The sequence below is a fragment of the Haematobia irritans genome, chromosome 1 (genome assembly GCF_050003625.1).
Source record: "Haematobia irritans isolate KBUSLIRL chromosome 1, ASM5000362v1, whole genome shotgun sequence".
NCBI classification, from domain to species: domain Eukaryota; kingdom Metazoa; phylum Arthropoda; class Insecta; order Diptera; family Muscidae; genus Haematobia; species Haematobia irritans.
In genome coordinates, this window is record NC_134397.1 from 106,715,686 (window position 1) to 106,737,791 (window position 22,106).

Here is a 22,106-nt window from a genome sequence, read left to right on the forward strand (position 1 = left end):
GTGCGAATCCAGAGTTGTATAAATATGTGCTTTAAATTGTTCAAAACATAGATTTCGCATTTATTCCGCGCTAACGTTTTTTGGATGGATTATATCAGTTTTTCGTGCTTTAAGGCCGGTACTATGTTCATTCTTGCGAAAAATTTTTATGGAAACCATTATTTCGCACATACCCTGCCAACATTTTTTGAATTTGGGGACTCTTTTGAGAATCCCCACTACGTCGAAAACAATCATATACGACATCAAAAACTCGTCGGAAAAGCGCCGTCACTATTGAGAAGTTGTACCACGCCAAGTTACTACAAAAATGTTTCGCATGAGTGCAATTATTAGGTGCCTTTATAGATCAATTTAGAACGACGCCAATAAGGGACCCTCCAAACAATCAGAAAAAGTGCATTTTAAGATAGTTGTAAAAGAATCATTGTGGTCGAGTAAAACACGTTTGTTTAGATATTTATTAATTTGATTAAACATTTACAAATTCTTAAAAATATAACATTTATACCACTATCACATTATATATATAATTTTTATATATAATTTTTGGCATTAATGATGATGTTGAGTTACAAGTAGCGAGTTACATGTTGCTGCGTCTATCAACCAGTGTTTTTATTCCATGGAGGCAGCGTGTCTGTAAAATATCTGAAAAACAATCACTTTATTCCATTTGGAAAATCACCAAATTGTTCACCAATATACCTTTCACAATTTTAAGCGTATAATCTATGTTTTCAGAACTTTATTTTCGTTTTTATTTAATTAAAATATAACAAGCTGGTTGCGCTTGGCGTTTCACAAAAAAAAAATGGCTTTTTTAACAGTAGGGATGGCAAATTACTTGCATGTACTTTTTGATGTACCTTTTCATGATGGTTGAAGTGACATTTACGAGTCTGTGGTAACGATGAGGTTGAAATGGAACTTTGAAATGCTGGCAGGGTAGAAAGCGGCGTTTTTTAGGTAGCTTGGAGCGCTATTTTACAGGGAGCGATATTGGATTAAGTTTATGGTGTTGCTTGTTTTTACAAAATAACATTTTATTTTTCCTTGGGCAATTGATCTGCTATTCCTTTGATCCTTTGTATAGTTTCGGAACAAAAATATGGTCCGTGTTTGATTTATAAACCCGCACAAATAGTTTTTAATAAATAAATTATTTCTTAATTCACATTGCAAATGGCGCCGTGCTATAAACGTCAGTTTTTCAACACGAAAAAACAAAGTATCACAAATGGAAAAAATTTCGCAAATTTTTCGCATTTTTTGGTTTTGTATGGAGTTTCAACGCGAAAACCGAACAGAGTACCGGCCTTTACCCTAAATTCAAATATATGCAACGTTTGTTCAAATAAATACCGCGATCGCCAAGTAAATTTTTTTAAAGTTATTTTCACATTGCTATTTCTTCAAAACCTTTGTTCGCTTTTTTCCTTTGAAATTTATTTCAATAATTTGACATATATTTTGAAAAGAGAATATTCAGTAGAGCATATTCGAAATTAGGGTTTACATTATAAAATTGACGTGTTTTTGGGGAAAACTTGTGGTTTGAAATAGATTTTTTGTATCGGGAAAACGACTCCTTTTGAAATGCTTACAAGGCATATTAATTAAAGGTAAAGTCACGAGCAAACGTGTGTACACCCCATGATATTCAGAAAGTCAAACTAAAATGGCAGGTCACTTAAGTTGACATTTTTTGTATGTGTAGTGTTGTTGTATTGTAATATTTATGTACACAAAGAATGTAAACAAACCTACTAAACGTAAACAAAGCCTTTGACAAGATGAATGTCGATATTAGTCACCTGATTGCATGACTTTACCTCTTAAATATGCCTTGCAATGCTTATAAAAGGAAACATTTCAAACCCCAAAAAAAGCTTGGTGAGAACGCCGTATTAGATTAAATATTAGGGCTGTTTTCTTTTTGCACTGGATAGAACTTTTGTATGGCAATCGTTGCACTGGTGTCCTATCCAGTGCAACTATCAGTGCAAGTCGCACCAGAGTCACCATTATATGCGAATTTTGTAGTTGTCAAAATATGAATTGGCAACTAACTAAAATACTGGGGAGGAACACATCTCAAGTGAATGTCACATACTGAAAAGAAGAAGAAACAAAAGCAAATGTAAATAAACAAAACAGAAGTATTTGTTTAAGTTTTGTTTCACTGCAACAAAAACAGGAATATGTATCGAATTATGTAGAAATATCTAGTGGCCCAACTTTAAATGTAGCGTCTCTAACAACTTCCAATAAAGGAACTCTCACGGAAGTGACGATTTCATTTGGACATTTCGTCAAAGGCCTTCTCTGTATTTCGTGAGACTCACAATAATTATGGAGTTCGAAAAAATTTAACCGCGCCTTAAATTTTTACAAAAACACCTTAAATGGCATGAGAATCAGTGAAATGTGTTTTATTTTCCTACAAATCAAAGTTTAAATTGCATGGCTCGGGTGGTGGAAGTTTAGTACGAAGGTCCAAAGAAAAGTCTTAATCCAAGAAATAAAAACAGTTCCTTCAATAATGGTGGGGGTAATATTATGGTCTGGGGGTCGTTTTTTGGACATGTTATGGCTCCGATTTATAGAGTATAGAGGGCACTATGCTTTTGGAAATCTTCAAAAACAGTTTGTCCCATGTAATATTACCATAACAATCACGGGAAATACCGTCTACATGGATTATTCAGTGCGATCATGATCTCCAGCACTCGTATAGTGTGCTAAAACAACTTATTCACACATTCAGGCCAATGTCGTTCCTATGTTTAATAAAAAAATAATGTATTATACACTTCATTGTGGACCAAATTCATTGATACCATCTCAAGTTTGTTGCGAGCTATATAAAGGTTGATATTCCCATATGCATGAATTTGAATCTGCACCGATTTAGACAAAATTGTATACACTTCAACAAAATCTATGTACTTAATATTTGAATCTAACTTTATGGGACGAAACATAATTTTAGTCAAAAAAAAAATAATAATAATAATAGGAAAATCTGAAGTCTGGCGGGGCAGACTATAATATACACAACTTTGTATTTAGATCCATGTTGCTATTTACCTCACTCGATTTGGACAATGTATATTGTAATACTTCTATAAAGAGTGCGACGCAGGGTATACATTTTTAGGCAATTTCGCAAAATTGAATTTATAATCGGTCGAAAGATTTATATTAGAGGTTTTTTAAGAATCAGTGACCAATCAGCACGAAATAACATTATATGAAAATTTACTATAGAAATACATTTTCAATAAATATGCTAAATTTTGAGAAAATTTTCTATAGAAATAAAATTTTGACAAATTTTTCTATAGAAAAACAAGTAAGGAAAGTCTATAGTCGGACAGGGCCGACTATATTATACCCTGCACCACTTTGTGATCTACATTTTCGACACCATCTGAATTCCTTCAAATTTTTTGAGTGGTATATATAAAGATTTATGTTCCCATATACATGCATTTAAATCTGAACCGACAATATATTTAAGACCAAAATTCTATTGACTTAAAATTTATGTCGGCTAATGCCCTGGGGTGGAACACAATGTTAGTAAAAAACAAGTAAGTAAAGTCTAAAGTCGGGCTGGGCCGACTATATTATACTCTTCACCACTATGTATACCAACATTTGTGTTACCACCTTAACTACTTCAAATTTGCTGGGAGCTATGCAAAGGTTTGCATTTCCAGATACAAATACTTATAATGAAGAGAATATTTGTACAAAAACACTAGAATTAAAATCGGCTATCACCATGGGATGAAACACAATGTTAGTAAAAAATATGGGAAATATGAAGCGAGAGAAATTTTAATGCAAGTGTACAAAAGGACATTTATGATTTATCAGGCGATACATATGTATACCAAATATAGGAAAATTTTAGTAATATTTGCAATTTTTGCTACTCACCAGTGGCGATTTTAAAAGGATATTGGTAGATCTCGCCAAGATATGTGGTCAAGTGTGGGTTGTAACATATTATTTGGTCAAGTCGAGCGACTTGGAGCCTTATTTAAAAATCAACTGTTCTGTGGAAATTCTGGCACTACAGGATATGACTAAGATATGAGGAAATCATCACAGAGTTTTGTCTAAAGTGTGGGAATTTTCGTCATATTTGTAATAACTGGAAACACGAATATATGGGGGTTTTATCTAAATCTGAACCAAATCAGATCAAACTTTACACACTTAAATATCTAAAATATTAAAGATTTTAACAAAATTTAATACACATAACGACACCTAAATCTGAATCGATTTCAATCAAATTTACCAAGCATTGCTAGAATGTTAATTCTACTCTCTGTGCAAAACTTCACGAAAATCGGTAGTAAACTTTGGCCTCTGTTGTCATATGAGTCTAAATCGGACGAAAGATATATATGGGTGCTATATCTAAATTTGAACCGATTTCAATCAAATTTTGCACTCGTGACTATATGGCCAAGCGTTATGTTTGAGCAAAATTTCAACCAAATCAGGGTAAAACTCAGGCTGAATCCATATAAGTGCATATCGTACGAAAGATATATATGGAAGCTATATCTAAATCTGAACCGATTTCAATAAAATTTGGCACATTTGACTATACTACCAATTGTACTCCTAGTGCAAAATTTCTACCAAATTTGGGTTAAAATCTGGCTTCTAGGACCGTATAAGTGGACGAAAGATATATATGGGAGCTATATCTAAATCTGAACCGATTTCTTCCAAAATCAATAGGGTTCTATTCTGACCCAAAACACATACTTGTGCCAAATTCGAAGTCGATTGGGCTTAAATTGCGACCTAGACTTTGATTACAAAAATGTGTTCACGGACAGACGGACATGGCTATATCGACTCAGGAGCCCACCCTAAGCATTTTTGCCAAAGACACCATGTGTCTATCTCGTCTCCTTCTGGGTGTTGCAAACATATGCACTAACTTATAATACCCTGTTCAACAGTGTGGCGCAGGGTATAAAAATTTTATAAATTGTTGTTCATTAGGCCGTGAAGTACAAAAATATAACAGCAGACATCTACTGCTGTTTTTAGCAGACTTTTTCTATGAGTATACTGGAAGTCGAGTTTGAATTTGGAAAATAAAGTTGTTAACTCGTTTTAAAGGATTTTAATAGCATATGGAGAACAAAAGCTGAAAAAATGAAAACTTAAAATTCGCTTCCTAGAAAGAAGTACACAAAACCGAAATTTAAAAAAAAAAATGTGTCTTAAAAATATCCTTACTAGTATTCTCCGCTCATTTGGCTCGGATTTAAAAAAAGAGGAAAAAAAGGAAAGGGAAAAAGTAAATTTTTAAAGTAAAGACAAAATCTTTGTAACAGGACATGCCTTTTTTTGAGTGTATACTGCTTAATTTTCATAAATAAGGAAATTCGGTTCATCTCCCAAACCTATACCAATGATACCCTTGCTTATGTTTACTAATTCGCATGGGGTGGTTTAGGGTATGATATAGTCGGCCCCGCCCAATACCGATATGGACCAATTTTTGTATGGTTGTTAGAAACCACATACTAACACCACGTACCAAATTTCAACCGGATCGGATGAATTTTGCCCCTCCAAGAGTCTCCGAAGGTCAAATCTGGGGGTCGGTTTATATGGGGGCTATACGTAAAGTAATGCGATATGGCCCTTTTCCAATAAGATACGACCTATATCAATAACAACTTCTTGTGCCAAGTTTCAAGTCGATAGCTTGTTTCGAACGGAAGTTGGCGTGATTTCAACAGACGGACCGACCATCATCGGGTCGTATTTTTTCCAAAATGAGGCCGGTCAGGCAGTTACTGTGAATGGTGTTCGCTATCGTAAGATGATAACGAACTTTGTATGGCCCGAATTTGCCCCACAGCTAACGAAACAATGGCTCTTTTGCGCAACAAATTTAATGTCCGTGTTATCTCACGTAATGGCAATGTCAATTGACCGCCAAGATCATGTGATTTGACACCGTTGGACTTTTTTCTTTGTGGTTATTTGAAAGAAAAGGTGTACGTCGATAAGCCAGCAACAATTCAATAGCTAAAGGACGAGATAATTCGGCACATTAACGGCATAGAACCTCAATTATGCCCCAGCGTCATCGAAAATTTGGACCATCGGATGGAGGTGTGCCACCGAGGTCGCGGCGTCTATTTGGCCTATAGTTTGTTCCATACATAATTGAGTAATACGAATATATCATAATAAAATAAAATTACAATAATGTCCTAAATAGTTTGTGTTTTATTCAAAATCAACATCGGCCCTTGAAAATTTAACCACCCTATTCTTTATGGGGTCTTAGAGCAATTTTTCGATCTGTTACAAACGGAATGACAAACTTAAAAAACCACCATCTTATGGTGGAGGGTATAAAAATAGCATTTGGAATAGTATATAATAATAAAATTGCCTTCTTCATCATTATTTAGAAAATATTCACCAAGACAGTATGATTTTGGTTTGGATTTTGCGGTAAAATTTTAAATTTTCATGAATTTTTTAGATATTTACGCTTCATTTGTGTATAATTTTTCTATTCTTTAGTTAACCCTCTAATGCCCAATCCCGCCTTTAGGCGGGCTTCAATAAATAAGGAAGCTTTTAGTAAAACACACCTTAACACAATGAAAATGGGTAAAATAAAAAGAAAACAGTTGGAACTGTTTAAGAGGCTTTGCAGCATATACTGAATTTTACCTATAAAATTTTCTTGTTTAGTTTTCTTGCTGTTGTGTCGTTAACATTAAATATTTATTCAGATGGCCAAAAAATTGGGGCATTAGAGGGTTAATTATACAAACATAATCCAAAAATGAATAAAGTTAAGTTAATTTGCTGAAGAAATAATAATTCCGATAACTAAAATAAACCTAATTTTTTTAATGGTTACATTTTCTTAATACATTTTAAAATAATAAAAACTTTTGTCTTACACTTTTCGACATTTTTTATTTTCACGGCGAAAGCTTAGGGAAACCTTGAAAATAAAAAATGTAAAAACAAGTGTAATGAAACTTAGTTTTTATTGATGGAACCATGAACGCCTAAATGTTTTTTAACATATTTAAAAATTTTGAAAGAAAATCTTCACTCCAGCGCCTCTAAAATGGGATTTCGTGATAAAGACTCCTTGTTCCAACAAGCAAACACCCCAAACACACGGCCTGGGATGTGAAAATATGGCTCCTTCACAACACTAAATATCTCAAAACGCAACCACAAAGCCCAGGTAGCAACCCCATTGAAAACTAGGATCTCATTTGGAACCGTGGATCGGACAAAACCAAATTTCATCTTGGACAGCCCTTAAAAAAAGTGTTACAAGAAGAATGGGGCAAAATCTCTCAAGAAACGTGTCGATGCCAAGACGACTGGAAGCCATTTGCGCTAACAAAGGGTACTATTCCAAATACTAAGTGGACCAAAATAATGTCTCATACAATGTGATTACTGATACGACGAATACTTTTGTGAGCTTTTTTTGTAGTTTTTTGATTTAATGATGAAAAATAATACAATAAAATTAATTTCACGATTTTTGTTTACGTTTTGCTGTTATGTATATCCATGGAAACATTTTAATAAAACTTTTTCATATAAATGTTAAGCGGTTTGCGATTTCAAGATATAAAAAAGAATATTTTTGTGAGTCACTGTATATGTTTTGTTTTTGTTTTTTGTATGACTTGTTTTATGGTCTAAAACAGCAAGAAATCCCTTTCTCAACTAAATATACAAATAAACTTGCGATATTTGTTTGTGGCTGGTGGTGGTGATGTTTTTCTCTGCCTACAATTATTGGTATTTCGTTCCAAAGAAAAACTTATAAACCAAGGTGGCTATTAAACCCAAGACAAAAGGCATCAGCCATGACTTCATTACGATTCCTCGTTCTTTTGCTCAGTATTCCATGTGGGTTCGGATTTTTCTGGAACATTTGTACGCTCTTCAGCAACTAGTTAACCGATTTTGTATTGTTGCATCATTTCACGGGCATATGAACTGTGACCAACTTCTTCGAAATTTTCTGTAGCATCTTTACCAGCTTGTTCGATCAAGACTTCTTCACCACCAGGATGCTCATTGAGAAAAGGGGTCACGTCATACACGTTGTTGTGGATTATGAACCAATTCTTTTCTTTTGTAATATTTTTGGCAACTTCGGCGTGGGTAAATTATTTTACATTTTGCGATGACATGGTGTTTAATTAAATAATTTGTGGTATTAAGTTGAATTATATTTCCTGTATATTCTCTCCCTCTTGTGATGGCTGGCCGACATTGGCGTAGCTAGGGGGGTGCTGGGGGGGCTAGCCCCCCCCCCAGAATAATCAAAGCTACAGTTGTTTTATATTTTAATTCAAGCTCTGCGATGTGTTTAATCCAATTAAGATTGTGGCAGAGAGAGTATGTTAAGCATATTTTTTAGTATTGATATTACATTACAACTAAAAACACGTAATAAAAACACTAAAAGGAAACTTGAGACGCACATTTTCAAAAATAGTCAATTTATAACTACGTTGATTAAAATCATAAATCGTCACATGCCCAATTTACCATCTAAAATCGTCAAAATCACGAAAAATCCACAGAGTTGGCACCGCTGCTCTCGACAGTTGCTTCGTTGTATTCTGTTCTCAGAGAATTTTTAAAAACTAATCGAAGATAGACGTTTTATAATATTCAATTTATTTTTTGCCTTTTATTTAATTTTTATTCTTAGTATTTTTTATACACGATGAATATATTAAGTTTATGTTTTGCTTTATGATTTCTAGTCCTGTTTTAAAACACACATTTTAAATAAAATATTTGTCCGTCTGTCTGTCTGTCCGTCCGTGTGTCTGTATATGTAATTTTGTGCACAAAGTACAGCTCGCAATTTAAGTCCGATCGTTCTCAAATATAGCTGCCATATATAATTATCTACGATGTGGTCATAGTTAGCGTGTTTATCAACCAATTTTCTTGAAATACCGTACATCCAAATATTTAATGAATCTCGCAAATCTTGCAAAATATCAGCCAAATCGGTTCAGATTTAGATATAGCTCCCATATATATCTTTCGTCCGATTTAGACTCATATGACCACAGAGCCCAAAATTTACTACCGATCTTCATGAAATTTTGCACAGAGGGTAGAATTGGCATTCTACCAATGCTTGGTACACTTGATTGAAATCGGTTCAAATTTAGATAAAGCTCCCATATATATCTTTCGTCCGATTTGAACTTATATGGCCACAAAAGCCAGAGATTTGCCGTGATTTGCTTCAAATTTTGCACAAGGGGTACGTTTAATAGTATCGTTAAGTGTGTCAAATTTTGTTAAAATCGGTTCAGATTTAGATATAGCTCCCATATATATCTTTCGTCCGATTGAACTTATATGGCCTCAAAATCCAGGGTTTTGCCGTGATTTGCTTCAAATTTCGCACAAGGAGTACGTTTAGTAGTATAGGTAATTGTGCCAAATTTGGTTGAAATCGATTCAGATTTAGATATGGCTCCCATATATATCTCCCGTCCGATTTGCACTCATATGACCAGGGGGGCCAAAGTTATACTCCCATTTACGTGAAATTTCGCATAGATAGCAGAATTATTATTCTAACTATACATGTCAAATTTATTCAAAATCGGTTCAGATTGTATATAGCTCCCATATATACGTACACCAGAGTTGGGGAAATATGGTCGACTGTTTCATATTTTAGACCCATTTTCAATGGGATTTTCCTCCAATTGACTGGATAGTTTCCACAGAGAATAGAAATATGGCCAAAATTCTCACAGTTTACACAAAATTCTGTGATGATTTCCCCATATCCTACACACTGCAATGCCAAAATTTCCACAGAACGGATGAGTTTTAAATAAGGCTCCAAGTCGCCCTACACATATCTTGGCGAGATCTAACCAATATCCTTGTAAAATCGCCACTGCTGAGTAGCAAAAATTGTAAATATTACTCTAATTGTCCTATATCTCGAATACATATGTATTCTCTCGCTTAATATTTCCCATATTTTTTACTAACATTGTGTATCATCCCAGGGCGTTAGCCGATTTAAATTTTAGTTCTAGAGTTTTTGTAGAAGTACAAAAAATTGTTTCCATTAAAAGTATTTGTATCTGGAAATGCAAACCTTTATATAGCTCCCAGCAAATTTTAAGTAGTTGAGATGGTAACACAAATGTTTGTCTACATAGTGGTGAAGGGTATAATATAGTCGGCTCCGCCCGACTTTAGATTTTACTTACTTGTTTTTAATTGAAATGTATTCAATCAAAAAAAATGATAGTATCAATCATCAAAGCCAATTAAAAAATTAATTGATACAACTAATTTTTGTGATTGAGTTTTTTTTGTTTTCGATTGATTTTGCTGTATATTGCCTTTAACACCGCAATAAAATTGAGGATGTATAGTTTTATCAATAGGGGTAATTTATCGCTTCGGAAATTTCAAGAAAATTTCTAGCTCCGCCAATGCTGGCCGAGGTCTGTAATTCTACGTTAACTAGGCTTTTGTGATTTTGATGCAATTGGCATATCCATTTCTATACCACACATGCTTGTGGTATTAGCCACTTGTAAATCCACCACTTGAGCAAATTCCCATATTTCCACGCGTTTGGTTGATAAACATGACGCACTGAATCTGTTTCCACGCACGTAGCTGTTGCCAGCAGTCATTTGTTTTTGAAAGGCAAGCAGCAAATCCTTTAAAATTAATAATCACTCTTTCGTTTTTGGTACACTTATTTCTATAAATTGATTATTAAATGTATACCCCCTATTTTTATTTGTAAACAATAACTTTGATTTTGACATTTGACGACCAAGTGTTGCCAATCAAAATCGAAAATTGAACTGGTTAGACGTTTTGCGTTTTCTTTTTGCACTGGTTATCAGTGCAATAAGAAAACAGACCTATTATTATTTTAAAATAAATCTCACCTTTTAATGCGCTTTACAGACTATGATCTATTCCGGACGGAATGTCGGTGTTTGTAAAGAATCTTACAGTGTGTCGAATCGATACGACTTATCGGCGATAACTAAATAATCGGTAAATGTGTTATTGATCCCATAAACATGCAGCAGTATCGATTATGCCTTCGGACTTAACTTATAATGTGCACAATATATGGGATATGTTCGACACGAGCACTGTCGTCCGGAATAACTGATAGTCTGTGAAGCGCATAACTGTTGTGTTTTTGTTTATGGTAAAGGTGGGTATTAAGTTCGAGTTTAGCCGCTAAAAACGTCATTTTTTCACGATTACTTTTCTTTAATAATCCATTTTAAGGAATACAAACTTTGTGAAAATTTGCTTTGGGCTTTTCCCCATCAAGTTATAATAAAATTTGCAACAAATATGTATAATTTCATGCATTTTTCTTACTGATTTAGTTTTCACTTTAGCGATTTTAGCGGCTAAACTCGAACTTAATACTCACCTTAAGATTGAAGCATTCCGGACGGAATGTCGGTGTTTGTAAAGAATCTTACCGTGTGTCCGGAATAACTGATAATCTGTAAAGCGCATTAACTAACATAAAGACAAAAATCATGCAAAAAGCGACAAACATAGTAACATAGTTCGTTGGGTAGTTCTACTATTTTCTTATTGGGAATCTCTGAACGAAAACGTGTGTCATTTAGGTAATTCCAATTTTGTGCCGACAAATGTCATTAACGCAAACTGTGCGGGTCTGACAATCGCTGTCAACTGAGCACTTGCTTTCTTCATTTTCTTTTGAAAAAAATTCTTACCAGTTTTTGGTCAAATTCTCCTGTAATTGTACAATAGAAAGAGGTAAATTAAGTTATTAAAAATATCTTTCCGAAGGGGTGCTATTAAATATTAGTATTCATATGTAACTCCCTTTCAATGGTGCTCTGCGAAATAGCGTCGATAAAAATAGTAATAAAAGAACTTTTGTGCTTGCGCGAGACAAAAGTTAGTGATGGTGGTGGTGTAGGACAGTCCAACAAGCCAGACCAACTTCTTCAATAAAACTAAAAGCAATCGAAAGAAATTTGCGAAGAGCAAAAGTTCTTCTTTTATTTAACAACGATTTTTTCTATAGAGTTTTTGATACACAAAAAGAGGAAATTGGAACCGATGTCAGCTGTTCAAATTATGAAGGAACAAAACAACAACGAGGACCAGAAAGCATGTGGTTCAGGTTCTCCATTGCCCAACGCGGCAAACTCATCACCGGGTGCACCTGCTACAACCTTACCTTCACAAGAAGGTACTAAAGATAATGCTCAGGATGAAATGACTGCTTTAGCAGATCATTATAAAAATCAGGGAAATGATTATCTTAAGGGTGAGTATAAAAATGCAAAGCATAGATTTAAATATGCAAAAAGCAATCTAGAATTATTCATTTGAAATCATTTTCAAACGTAAAAATTTTGATTTTTTGTATAACCCATATTTCGTGAAACTGATGTGGACTCTTAATTAGATTGTAATTTCTTTCGCCAAATAATGAATGATCTGTTTTCGATAGCATGGATTTCTTTTTATTAACCCTTACGCTGACAAGCTTAATATATATGAATCAGTCCATTGTCATTTATATTTTGAGTGTTGTTGCCGTATTATACAGATGGGTACAATAAAGAAATTATATTAAGCGAAACACATTTGAAACTTAGAAATTCACTATTGTCGATTACAGTCTCTCAGGAGATAATAGGATAATGTAGCTCCGCGCATTTTTATTTAATTTCGACTTGAGTATCTATCTCTTTTCAAAGAATGGGTTAAACAATGAATTTAGCCAATCTAATAAAAATTTGAAAATTAAACTATAGAATTAGGCTAAAATTAATACAAATCTGTTCTTCATGCTGACGTGCGTGCTTGTATTCTTTCCATTTGTGGGGCTTTTGAATACTAAAATGCTGTGAAGCTTATCCCTATTCTGTACTAGAGCAGGGGGCTATTCAATATCGAAAACTTTGATCGAAATCTAAATTTTTCGGATCAAGGGAGTGAATTACATTAGTAAATTGCAATCATAAAACATTTTTCACTTGTTTTTTTACATCATTTTCGTCATATAGGATTAGTAAATATAATTGTTTTAGCTCGAATTATTGGTAATTTGTTTTAAATTTACCTATAATGAACCTATTTTGAATATTTAGGACCAATGGAACTCCAATAAAAGTTAAACCGAAATTGGTCATAGTTGAGTTTGGGAGCGAGCATCCTAGCTTGGCAAAGAACCATATAAAAAGTGCACAGGCAAGAGCGGTATTCCATTATAATATAATGCTTCTGGACCACCTTGTAAAAATAGTTAATGATGAAAGCTTCCACTGGCCAAAAGTTTTAAGATAGCAGACAATTGTAATATCGATAGAATTGACGTTGACATCCCACCGAAATTATATTCCATTTGAACGCCTTCCTTCGTTACCCGAAATCGTCCATTGAGCCCGCAAAAAGGCGACTTTCTTTCTCTATTCAACCGTCGAACGGAACGGACGTGTTTTTCAATAGCGGATAAACTCATCGTAATAGGTACCTACTAAGAATTTCAAGTGTGGTGGGATATTAAGCCACCATGCAGCGAAATTCCAAGTCATCCACTGGGTTGCTAACTTCAGGGCCCAGTGGACGGGTATCGACTGGAGTTATAAATCTGGGAAATGACCAAGAGTTAGGCCCAATTAGTCGGCCGGTAGACGGGTCGACAGGTGGCGACACTCTTACAAGTCGAACTTTTTCTAAGGTAACATCAAAAGAAGTTAATCCTCACGAAAGAGATTCAAGGAACGCAGAAATGCTTTGTTTATCCTAAAGAAGTTAAGATCAGTCGACCAAACCACGCTGTCGGCTAAACAAAGCGATTCCTTAAAATGGGTTCAAGGAATTCTTGAGACTGGAAAAAGGGAACGATCGCCGGATGAGCTGCCATCCTCCAAAAGGGATCAAAGATCGTTTGCCTCAGTTGCTAAAGAGAGCCTTGTGATGGCTATCATTAATAAAGGAGCATTGGACGGTATGGTTCCAAAGCAAAAATGGGGGGAAATTGAGAATGCTCTGTCTGTCGTCTACTCACAGGTGCTGGAAAAGTTTCCCGGCCCAGATCCTCAACACCAAGAGGCTGGTTGGTATAAAGGACGATTTAAGCTAGTCGCATATGAGGACCAAAGGTCTATAGAATGTTTTAAAGCTGCTCTGATACTAATTGGTGAAGTTTGGGAAGGAGCTGCTCTAGAGTTAGTCGAGAAGTAAGACATACCGGCTAGATCTAGAGCACATGCGTGGATACCTGCAAACCCTTCTGACCCTGAATCTATTTTAAATAGGCTGAAAAGATGCAATCCAGATCTTCCAACAGCTGATTGGTAGGTTGGCCGTTTGGATGAAGTGGATGGACCAAGAAGGCATGCAGTGTTTATATTGAACACTCAGACTCAGTCAGCCACATCTAGCAAAGTCTCAGGGCCGTGTCTGTTATGGCTTTCATTATATCCAAATGAAGGTGTATAAAAACGATCAGCTAAAGTATTCATAAATGGACAAGCCTCTGTCTGAATCAGAAGTAAGCGGATCCTCTTGCGAAGTCGAGGGAGATACCAAAGTTGAAGACATGGATAGATACCGTATGCGTGAGGAAGTTTCTACTGCCTCAGAACACACCAAAGTTGAACATATGGTTATTGCGGGAGTCACCGAGATCTCTGAAGAGGACATTCTTGATGACTCGATTGAAGCGGCTGATGTGACGGTTGTTGAAAATCTCGATGGTCCTACGGATCCTCCGGATAAATCTTCATCATTGTAAGGCTGTATGTGCTGCCTTAAAAGTTCTCCTGATGAAAGGGGACATAGATATAGTTCTTATTCAAGAACCATATGTTTATAAAAACAAAATATGTAAATTAAGTACTCCGGGGTTCAAACTATTGCAGTATACTGGTAATGATGTAAATCGAGCCTGTATAATTGCTAAAAACGAGCTTAACTTGTTTCTGCTTCCTTCAATGTGCAATACAGACACTGTCGTTGCAAGTTTAGAAATAGCCAAATGCAAATATTGGGCATCTTCGGTCTACATGGGACATGACAGGGAGATGCCTCCATGTGCCGTTAAGACCTTAGTTGAGGAGTCACTGAAACAAAGACGAAACTCATTATGGGATGCGAATGCGCATCATAGTATATGGGGAAGTAGTGATACTAATGCAAGAGGAGAGTCGCTAATAGAGTTTATTTTGCGTACTAATGTGGTAGTCTGCAATAAGGGAGATGCCCCAACCTTTGTCACTAAAAGACCATATTTCCGCCAAATGTTAGGAAAGCTGACTGGAATAGGTATGGGGAATCGTTCAATATGATGATACCGGAAATAACAGACACAAATATGAGAAATGTGCAAGATATCGAACACGCAGTGGAGCGGATTACTAAGGCCTTCAACATCTCACTTAAAGCTGCATGCCCTAGAGGGAAGCCAAGGGGGAAAAATCGACCCCATGGTGGTCTACGGAATTAAGTAATATGAGGAAATCCTGCAGGAGGCTCTTTAACAAGGCAAAGTCCAATAGAGCCCCTGAGGATTGGGACGCTTACAAGAAGAATCTGAGAGGATACAAGAACTTAGAAATGCTCAGCATAACTCTTGGAATGATTACTGCAGCAGTATTGAGAATTCGTCCGAGGCTTCCAGACTACGGAAGGTTCTAGCATCCACCAACTCCGCTCCAGGTTTCATTAAAACATTGGAGGGCAATTGGACAACGTCCAGTGAGGAGACGCTGGAGGTACTATTGGACACTCATTTTCTTGGAAATCAGACGGTTGAACCAGGTGCTGGAGGTGCCACAGTGGCTCAGCGGTCATTTTCTATCGAGGAAATTGTATCGGAATCTAGAATAAGATGGGCGTTAAATAGCTTTGGACCATACAAATCCACCGGACCTGATGGAATTACTCCGGCGTAGTTACAAGCAGTGACTGGCAAAATTATCCCCTGATTGTCGGCGATATATAAAGGATGTATCAACTTATCATATATCCCAGGAAAGTGGAGGAAAACAAAAGTCGTTTTCATACCTAAAGCGGGAAAAGCCACTCACTCGAGGGCGAAGGATTTCCGACAATCAGCTTATCCTCATTCCTACTTAAGACTCTGGAGAGGATGATAGATATTTATCTTAGAACTAGCATCGATTCGAGTTTGTTCTCGAAACGACGGCATGCATACTCAAAGGGCAGGTCTACTGAGACCGCATCACATGAACTAGTCAGCTTTATTGAAAGCTCACTATCTGTCAAAGAATACACAATCGTGGCGTTTCTAGACATCGAAGGGGCGTTCAATAATGTCCATCCGAGCTCGATATTAATTGGTCTGACAACTCTGAATGTTGATCCATGTATACTTAGGCTATTAGACGAACTTCTAATGAAGAGACTTATTTCAGCTACACTAGGACAAGCAAACATACAAAGGTATGTGAACAGAGGCACTCCCCAAGGAGGAGTTCTATCACCTCTTCTTTGGAATGTTGCTATAAATAACCTTCTGGTTACCCTACAAAAAGAAAGGATAAAAGTGGTGGCATACGCAGATGATGTGGCTCTAGCAGTCAGGGGAAAATTCCCATCCACAATCAGAGATATTATTCAGAGGGCCCTCCGGATGACTGAGAAATGGGCGAAAGACAATAGTCTTGGGGTAAATCCTGCAAAGACAGAACTAGTCATGTACTGCAAAGATCGCAAAACTCCCACGGTTAGGCCCATTTCCTTTGGGGTATTGAAATTCCTTTTGGTGAGTGTGCAAAATACCTTGGCGTTATTTTGGACAGGAAGCTGAACTTTAAGCTTAATGTTGAAGAAAGGGCGAGAAAAGCAACGGTAGCTTTATACTCGTGCAAAAAGGCAATAGGAAAAAAGTGGGGACTAAAACCAAAAATTATGCATTGGCTATACACGGCAGTGATTAAACCTGTAATGCTATATGGTGTTGTAGTCTGGTGGCCGGCACTTCACCAGCCAACAAGTTTAGACAAAGTTCAGCGTACGGCGTGTTTGTGTATCTCAGGTGCATTCCGCAAGACAGGAACAAATTCCCCTAATGTCATGCTGCACCTATTGCCTTTAGGCATTTTGGCCAAACAATCAGCTGCAACAACGGCTGTGCAGTTGCGCGAGCTATCGCTATGGTCGGAAAAATGTACGGTCATAGTTCGGTCCTCAAAATAATGCCAGATGTGCCTAACGTAGTGGATTACACTTTGGTGAGTCCACTTTTCGACAAAAAGTTTGAGACTCTAATCCCCAACAGTGAGGCGTGGTGCACACAGACCCCGGGGAATAAAGAATATATAGATTTCTACACTAATGGCTCCAAATTGGATGGACAATTGGGTTTCGGAGTATATTCTAATGATCTGGAACTTCGAATAGCGAAAATATTAGCAATAGGAGAGGTGGCGAATTGGCTGAGAAGTAATGTTCCAAAAAATGTGGGCATAATATATACTCAGACAGTCAACCTGCAATAAAATCCTTGGACTCTGTGTTCATCAACTCGAAAACGGCCATCGACTGCCGCAAATCTCTCAATGAGATGGCTGAGCAGTACAATATTCACCTAATATGGGTGCCTGGCCATAGGAACATACCGGGGAACTGCGAAGCGGATGAGTTGACAAGGCTAGGATGAGTTGACAGGGGAACTAGAATCTGTTGGTATGCCCCTGGCTACATGCAAGCTCATGCTGCGTGAGAAGGCTGTTATGATGGCAAATGTTCGATGGGAGAATTGCAAGGGCTGTAACGACACCAAGCAAATATGGCCCCATTTAAACTTAAACCGCACACTAGATATGCTAGTGTTCTCGAGACGTCAGATATCACTCCTGATATCTGCTATAACGGGTCGCTGCCTGATAGGCGATTTTGCAAAGATTATTGGCGCGAAGTATAATGACTATTGTATGAGCTGTCATGATGCGGAGGAAAAGGAATCAATTAAACACCTCTTGTGTGAGTGTCCTGCATTTTGTGTAAAGCGCAAGCAACTTTTAGGAGCATATAGCTTCAGATTACTGGCGGATCTGGAAAACGTTAACTTAAGCAGTCTGCTAATGTTTTTGGAACAATCTGGTTGGTTCAACAAAGAAAAATAATCAAGAAGGTTTAGCGGTTAAAACTAGAAGTGCCCATATGTAATATGTACGTTTAGTTAATGTGGTATCACAATGGACTGAATAGTCTAAGTGAGCCTGAATCTTAATCAGGCTGCCACTTTAACCTAACCTACAGTGCACATATACTTACACCAATCTCTATGTGCACTCTTATTCCTAATTGTTCTCCGAATTATTTTATATTCATCTTATCCTCCAATTAGGAAGAAATTCGGAGGAATGTAAAAAAGAGTCATAAGTTCATAAGGTATAATGCAATTAGAGGTGTGCGCTTGACAGAAATTTCACTCACGCTCATTCACGAAGCAAAATATTTATTCACGCACGCTCACACACGATACGTGTGGTAGCCAAACCCACTCACGCACATTCACGAAATGAAAACCAGTACTCACGCACGCTCACGCACTATTCACGACAATTCACGTGATTCACGACAAATTCACGAGACTCACGATATTTTCCAAAGGAAATCAGCAAAGGTAACAAAATTCAGAAATAGAGAGCTAAATTAATTTCAGTTAACATACGAGTGTGAATTAAATCTTGATTATATTCGTGAGCGTGATTTTGCAGGAATTTTATTCACGCACATTGACGAACCGATTTTATTTCTCACGCACGCTCACGCACGACATATTTATTTTAGTCCCATTCACGCACATTCACGAGAGTTGCTTTGGATTTTGTTCACGACTCACGTGATTCACGCGTGTCACGAGAATTTCGTGTCACGCGCACACCTCTAAATGCAATACAATTAAATTTTTATTTTGAAATCTTCAAAACCAAATGTTTTTTCTACATTATATTTATAGCCCTAACTTAATTTTGTTATTTCATTTTGTTCTGCTTCGTTTTTTGCTGTTGGCAATTCTAGAGAAATTGCATCGATCGAATGCCGTGATCCAAACTCTTAATCGTATCGACAATTTATTCGATACGATTATGAATTCGATATCGAATGCCGTGATTAGCCCCCAGCATTGCGATTTAAATATTATTGTTGCAGCGAATTTGCTATTAAATTGGTCATAAAATGGTTGAATTAGTATAACTTAAATTTATCATTTCCCAATCGACCAAAAATGAAATTATGCGAAGGATGACTGTCTAGAGGTAAGGAAGTAGCATCTTTCATGGATCTCGAGGTCTTACCTTTTCATTTCTCACTTGATACTTAGACTTCAAACTACAATTAAACAATAAATCACTAATTGGAGCTGTAATACCGAACTTTGAGATATCATTGCTCTGCAACAACGCCGGGTAGTAATAATCATATTGATACCACAAATAGGATATAAATTCATAGATTCTGTATTTTGAAGAATTAAAATTTTTACAATATGAATTGGACAACGTCATATTAAATTCTGCATTTACGTTGCTAAATTCATATTTTTTAATTAGTATTTTTTTGAAAATTGAAATAATTTTAATTTGTGACCAATTAGTAAAATTATTTCCTGAATCTCGAAACTCAATCGAATGAAACTAACGCAGGCTAGATTAAATTAGGTGTAGAGACCGTTATTTTATGTTCATTTAGACTGTTGTGATACGATAAGAGTCTCAAAAAAAGTGTCTCGAACAATGGGTATCTAGGAAAGAATTTCTTAGTCACATTTTCATTCCAATTAAAATTTATTTATTTATTCTTCACGAATCCAAGCCGCGAAGCTATATATTAATTCCAAATCTACAAAAACATAACAACAATCATAAATTATAAGAAAAAGTACAAGAACTTAAAAACAGGAAAAAATAGTATAAATAGTATTAACAACTGACTAACAGAATTTGAAACAAACGAATACACTATAATTAAAGCAAGTAACAAAAAATATTGAAATTAAAAAAATAATAAAAATCAATAATAAAAATAAAAATCAGTAAAAAATGAAAAAAACAACATGAATATAAAACTACTCCATGAGTAAGTCAACATTACTACTATTATCATAACAAAAATAATATAACAAAATAAGAGAAAACATAATTTTTGTTTATGTAACTGTATAAGGCCTTTGTAAGGCTTAAAGGGTGATACGGTCAAAATTTGGTCAAGGGAAAACGCGTGTAAATCGGTGAAATTGTTTATTTAAATAATCAAATTAAATTTCTTTTTCAAGTTCAATTAGTATAAAATTCAGGAAAAATATTCAGTTAGGCTTTCGCTTTTCCAAATCCGAATTGCCGGGCCTCACGCTTGACACCTGCCATCAGATTTTGTACAGCCACCTTGTCCACCTTCTTCGCCGCAGAAAGCCAGTTTGCCTTGAACTGCTGCTCGTCCTTAGCAGTTTTTTTGTCTTCTTTAGGTTCCGCTTGACAATAGCCCAGTATTTCTCAATTGGGCGGAGCTCTGGCGTGTTGGGAGGGTTCTTGTCCTTGGGAACCACCTGCACGTTGTTGGCGGCGTACCACTCCATGGCCTTTTTACCGTAATGGCAAGATGCCAAATCCGGCCAAAACAGTACGCAACAACCGTGTTTCTTCAGGAAAGGCAGCAGACGTTTATTCAAACACTCTTTCACGTAAATTTCGTGGTTGACAATCCCGGAAGCTATGAAAATGCTGCTTTTCAAGCCACAGGTACAGATGGCTTGCCAAACCATATATTTCTTTGCGAACTTTGACAGTTTTATGTGCTTGAAAATATCTGCTACCTTTCCCCTTCCTTTTGCCGTATGAAAATCCTGTCCCGGAAGCTGCTTGTAGTCGGCTTTGACGTAGGTTTCGTCGTCCATTACCACGCAGTCAAACTTCGTCAGCATCGTCGGGGATCGCGCTTTGGTCGTCGTATTTTGTTTATCATCGCGATTTGGAGTCACTACCTTCTTGTAAGACGATACACCCAGCTTATTTGCGGCATCTCGGAGAGAGAGGTTAGGGTTTCACTTGAAACTACCGGCAACTCTCTTTGTTGTCTCAGAGGCTTCCGGTTTTTGATTTCCCCCCGATCCAGACTTCCTGGCTGTCGACAAACGTCCCCAAACACTTTAATTACATTTGTAACGGTTGATTTGGCAACTTTTAGTGGTTTTGCCAGCTTTGCGTGCGAGTAGCTCGGATTTTCGCGATGCGCGAGCAAAATTTTGATACGCTGCACTTCTTGCTTGGACGGCATTTTGGCAACTGAAGAGTGAATTCCAAATATATATATATATATATATATATATATATATATATATATATATATATATATATATATATATATATATATATATATATATATATATATATATATATATATATATATATATATATATATATATATATATATATATATATATATATATATATATATATATATATATATATATATATATATATATATATATATATATATATATATATATATATATATATATATATATATATATATATATATATATATATATATATATATATATATCAGACGGTTGAACCAGGTTCTGGAGGAAATCAGACGGTTGAACCAGGTTCTGGAGGTGCCACAGTGGCTCAGCGGTCATTTTCTATCGAGGAAATTGTATCGGAATCTAGAATAAGATGGGCGTTAAATAGCTTTGGACCATACAAATCCACCGGACCTGATGGAATTACTCCGGCGTAGTTACAAGCAGTGACTGGCAAAATTATCCCCTGATTGTCGGCGATATATAAAGGATGTATCAACTTATCATATATCCCAGGAAAGTGGAGGAAAACAAAAGTCGTTTTCATACCTAAAGCGGGAAAAGCCACTCACTCGAGGGCGAAGGATTTCCGACAATCAGCTTATCCTCATTCCTACTTAAGACTCTGGAGAGGATGATAGATACTTATCTTAGAACTAGAATCGATTCGAGTTTGTTCTCGAAACGACGG

General features: G+C 36.2%; 1 protein-coding gene, 1 long non-coding RNA gene and 1 pseudogene across 3 annotated transcripts in view; 1 reads left to right on the top strand and 2 right to left on the bottom strand.

The window, feature by feature from the left end:
* Positions 1-427: 427 nt before the first annotated feature.
* LOC142240956 (uncharacterized) lies at positions 428-1,300 on the bottom strand. Its single transcript, XR_012723438.1, has 2 exons — positions 709-1,300; positions 428-651 (listed from the first exon to the last, which is right to left on the bottom strand). It is a non-coding gene; the product is annotated as an uncharacterized LOC142240956 (long non-coding RNA).
* A 6,267-nt stretch (positions 1,301-7,567) lies between these two features.
* LOC142221594 (cytochrome b5-like) lies at positions 7,568-8,337 on the bottom strand (annotated as a pseudogene).
* A 3,409-nt stretch (positions 8,338-11,746) lies between these two features.
* Positions 11,747-22,106, top strand: part of PpD3 (protein phosphatase D3) — a 28,688-nt gene continuing 18,328 nt past the window's right edge. Inside the window, exons 1-2 of one of the 2 annotated variants that reach the window (XM_075291342.1) lie at positions 11,747-11,877; positions 12,152-12,397. In XM_075291342.1, coding sequence (XP_075147457.1) covers positions 12,187-12,397 — 211 coding nt within the window. In that variant the 5' untranslated portion in view covers positions 11,747-11,877; positions 12,152-12,186. Of the gene's footprint in view, positions 11,878-11,929; positions 12,398-22,106 lie in introns of both variants that reach the window. The other variant, XM_075291343.1, reaches the window with a different exon arrangement.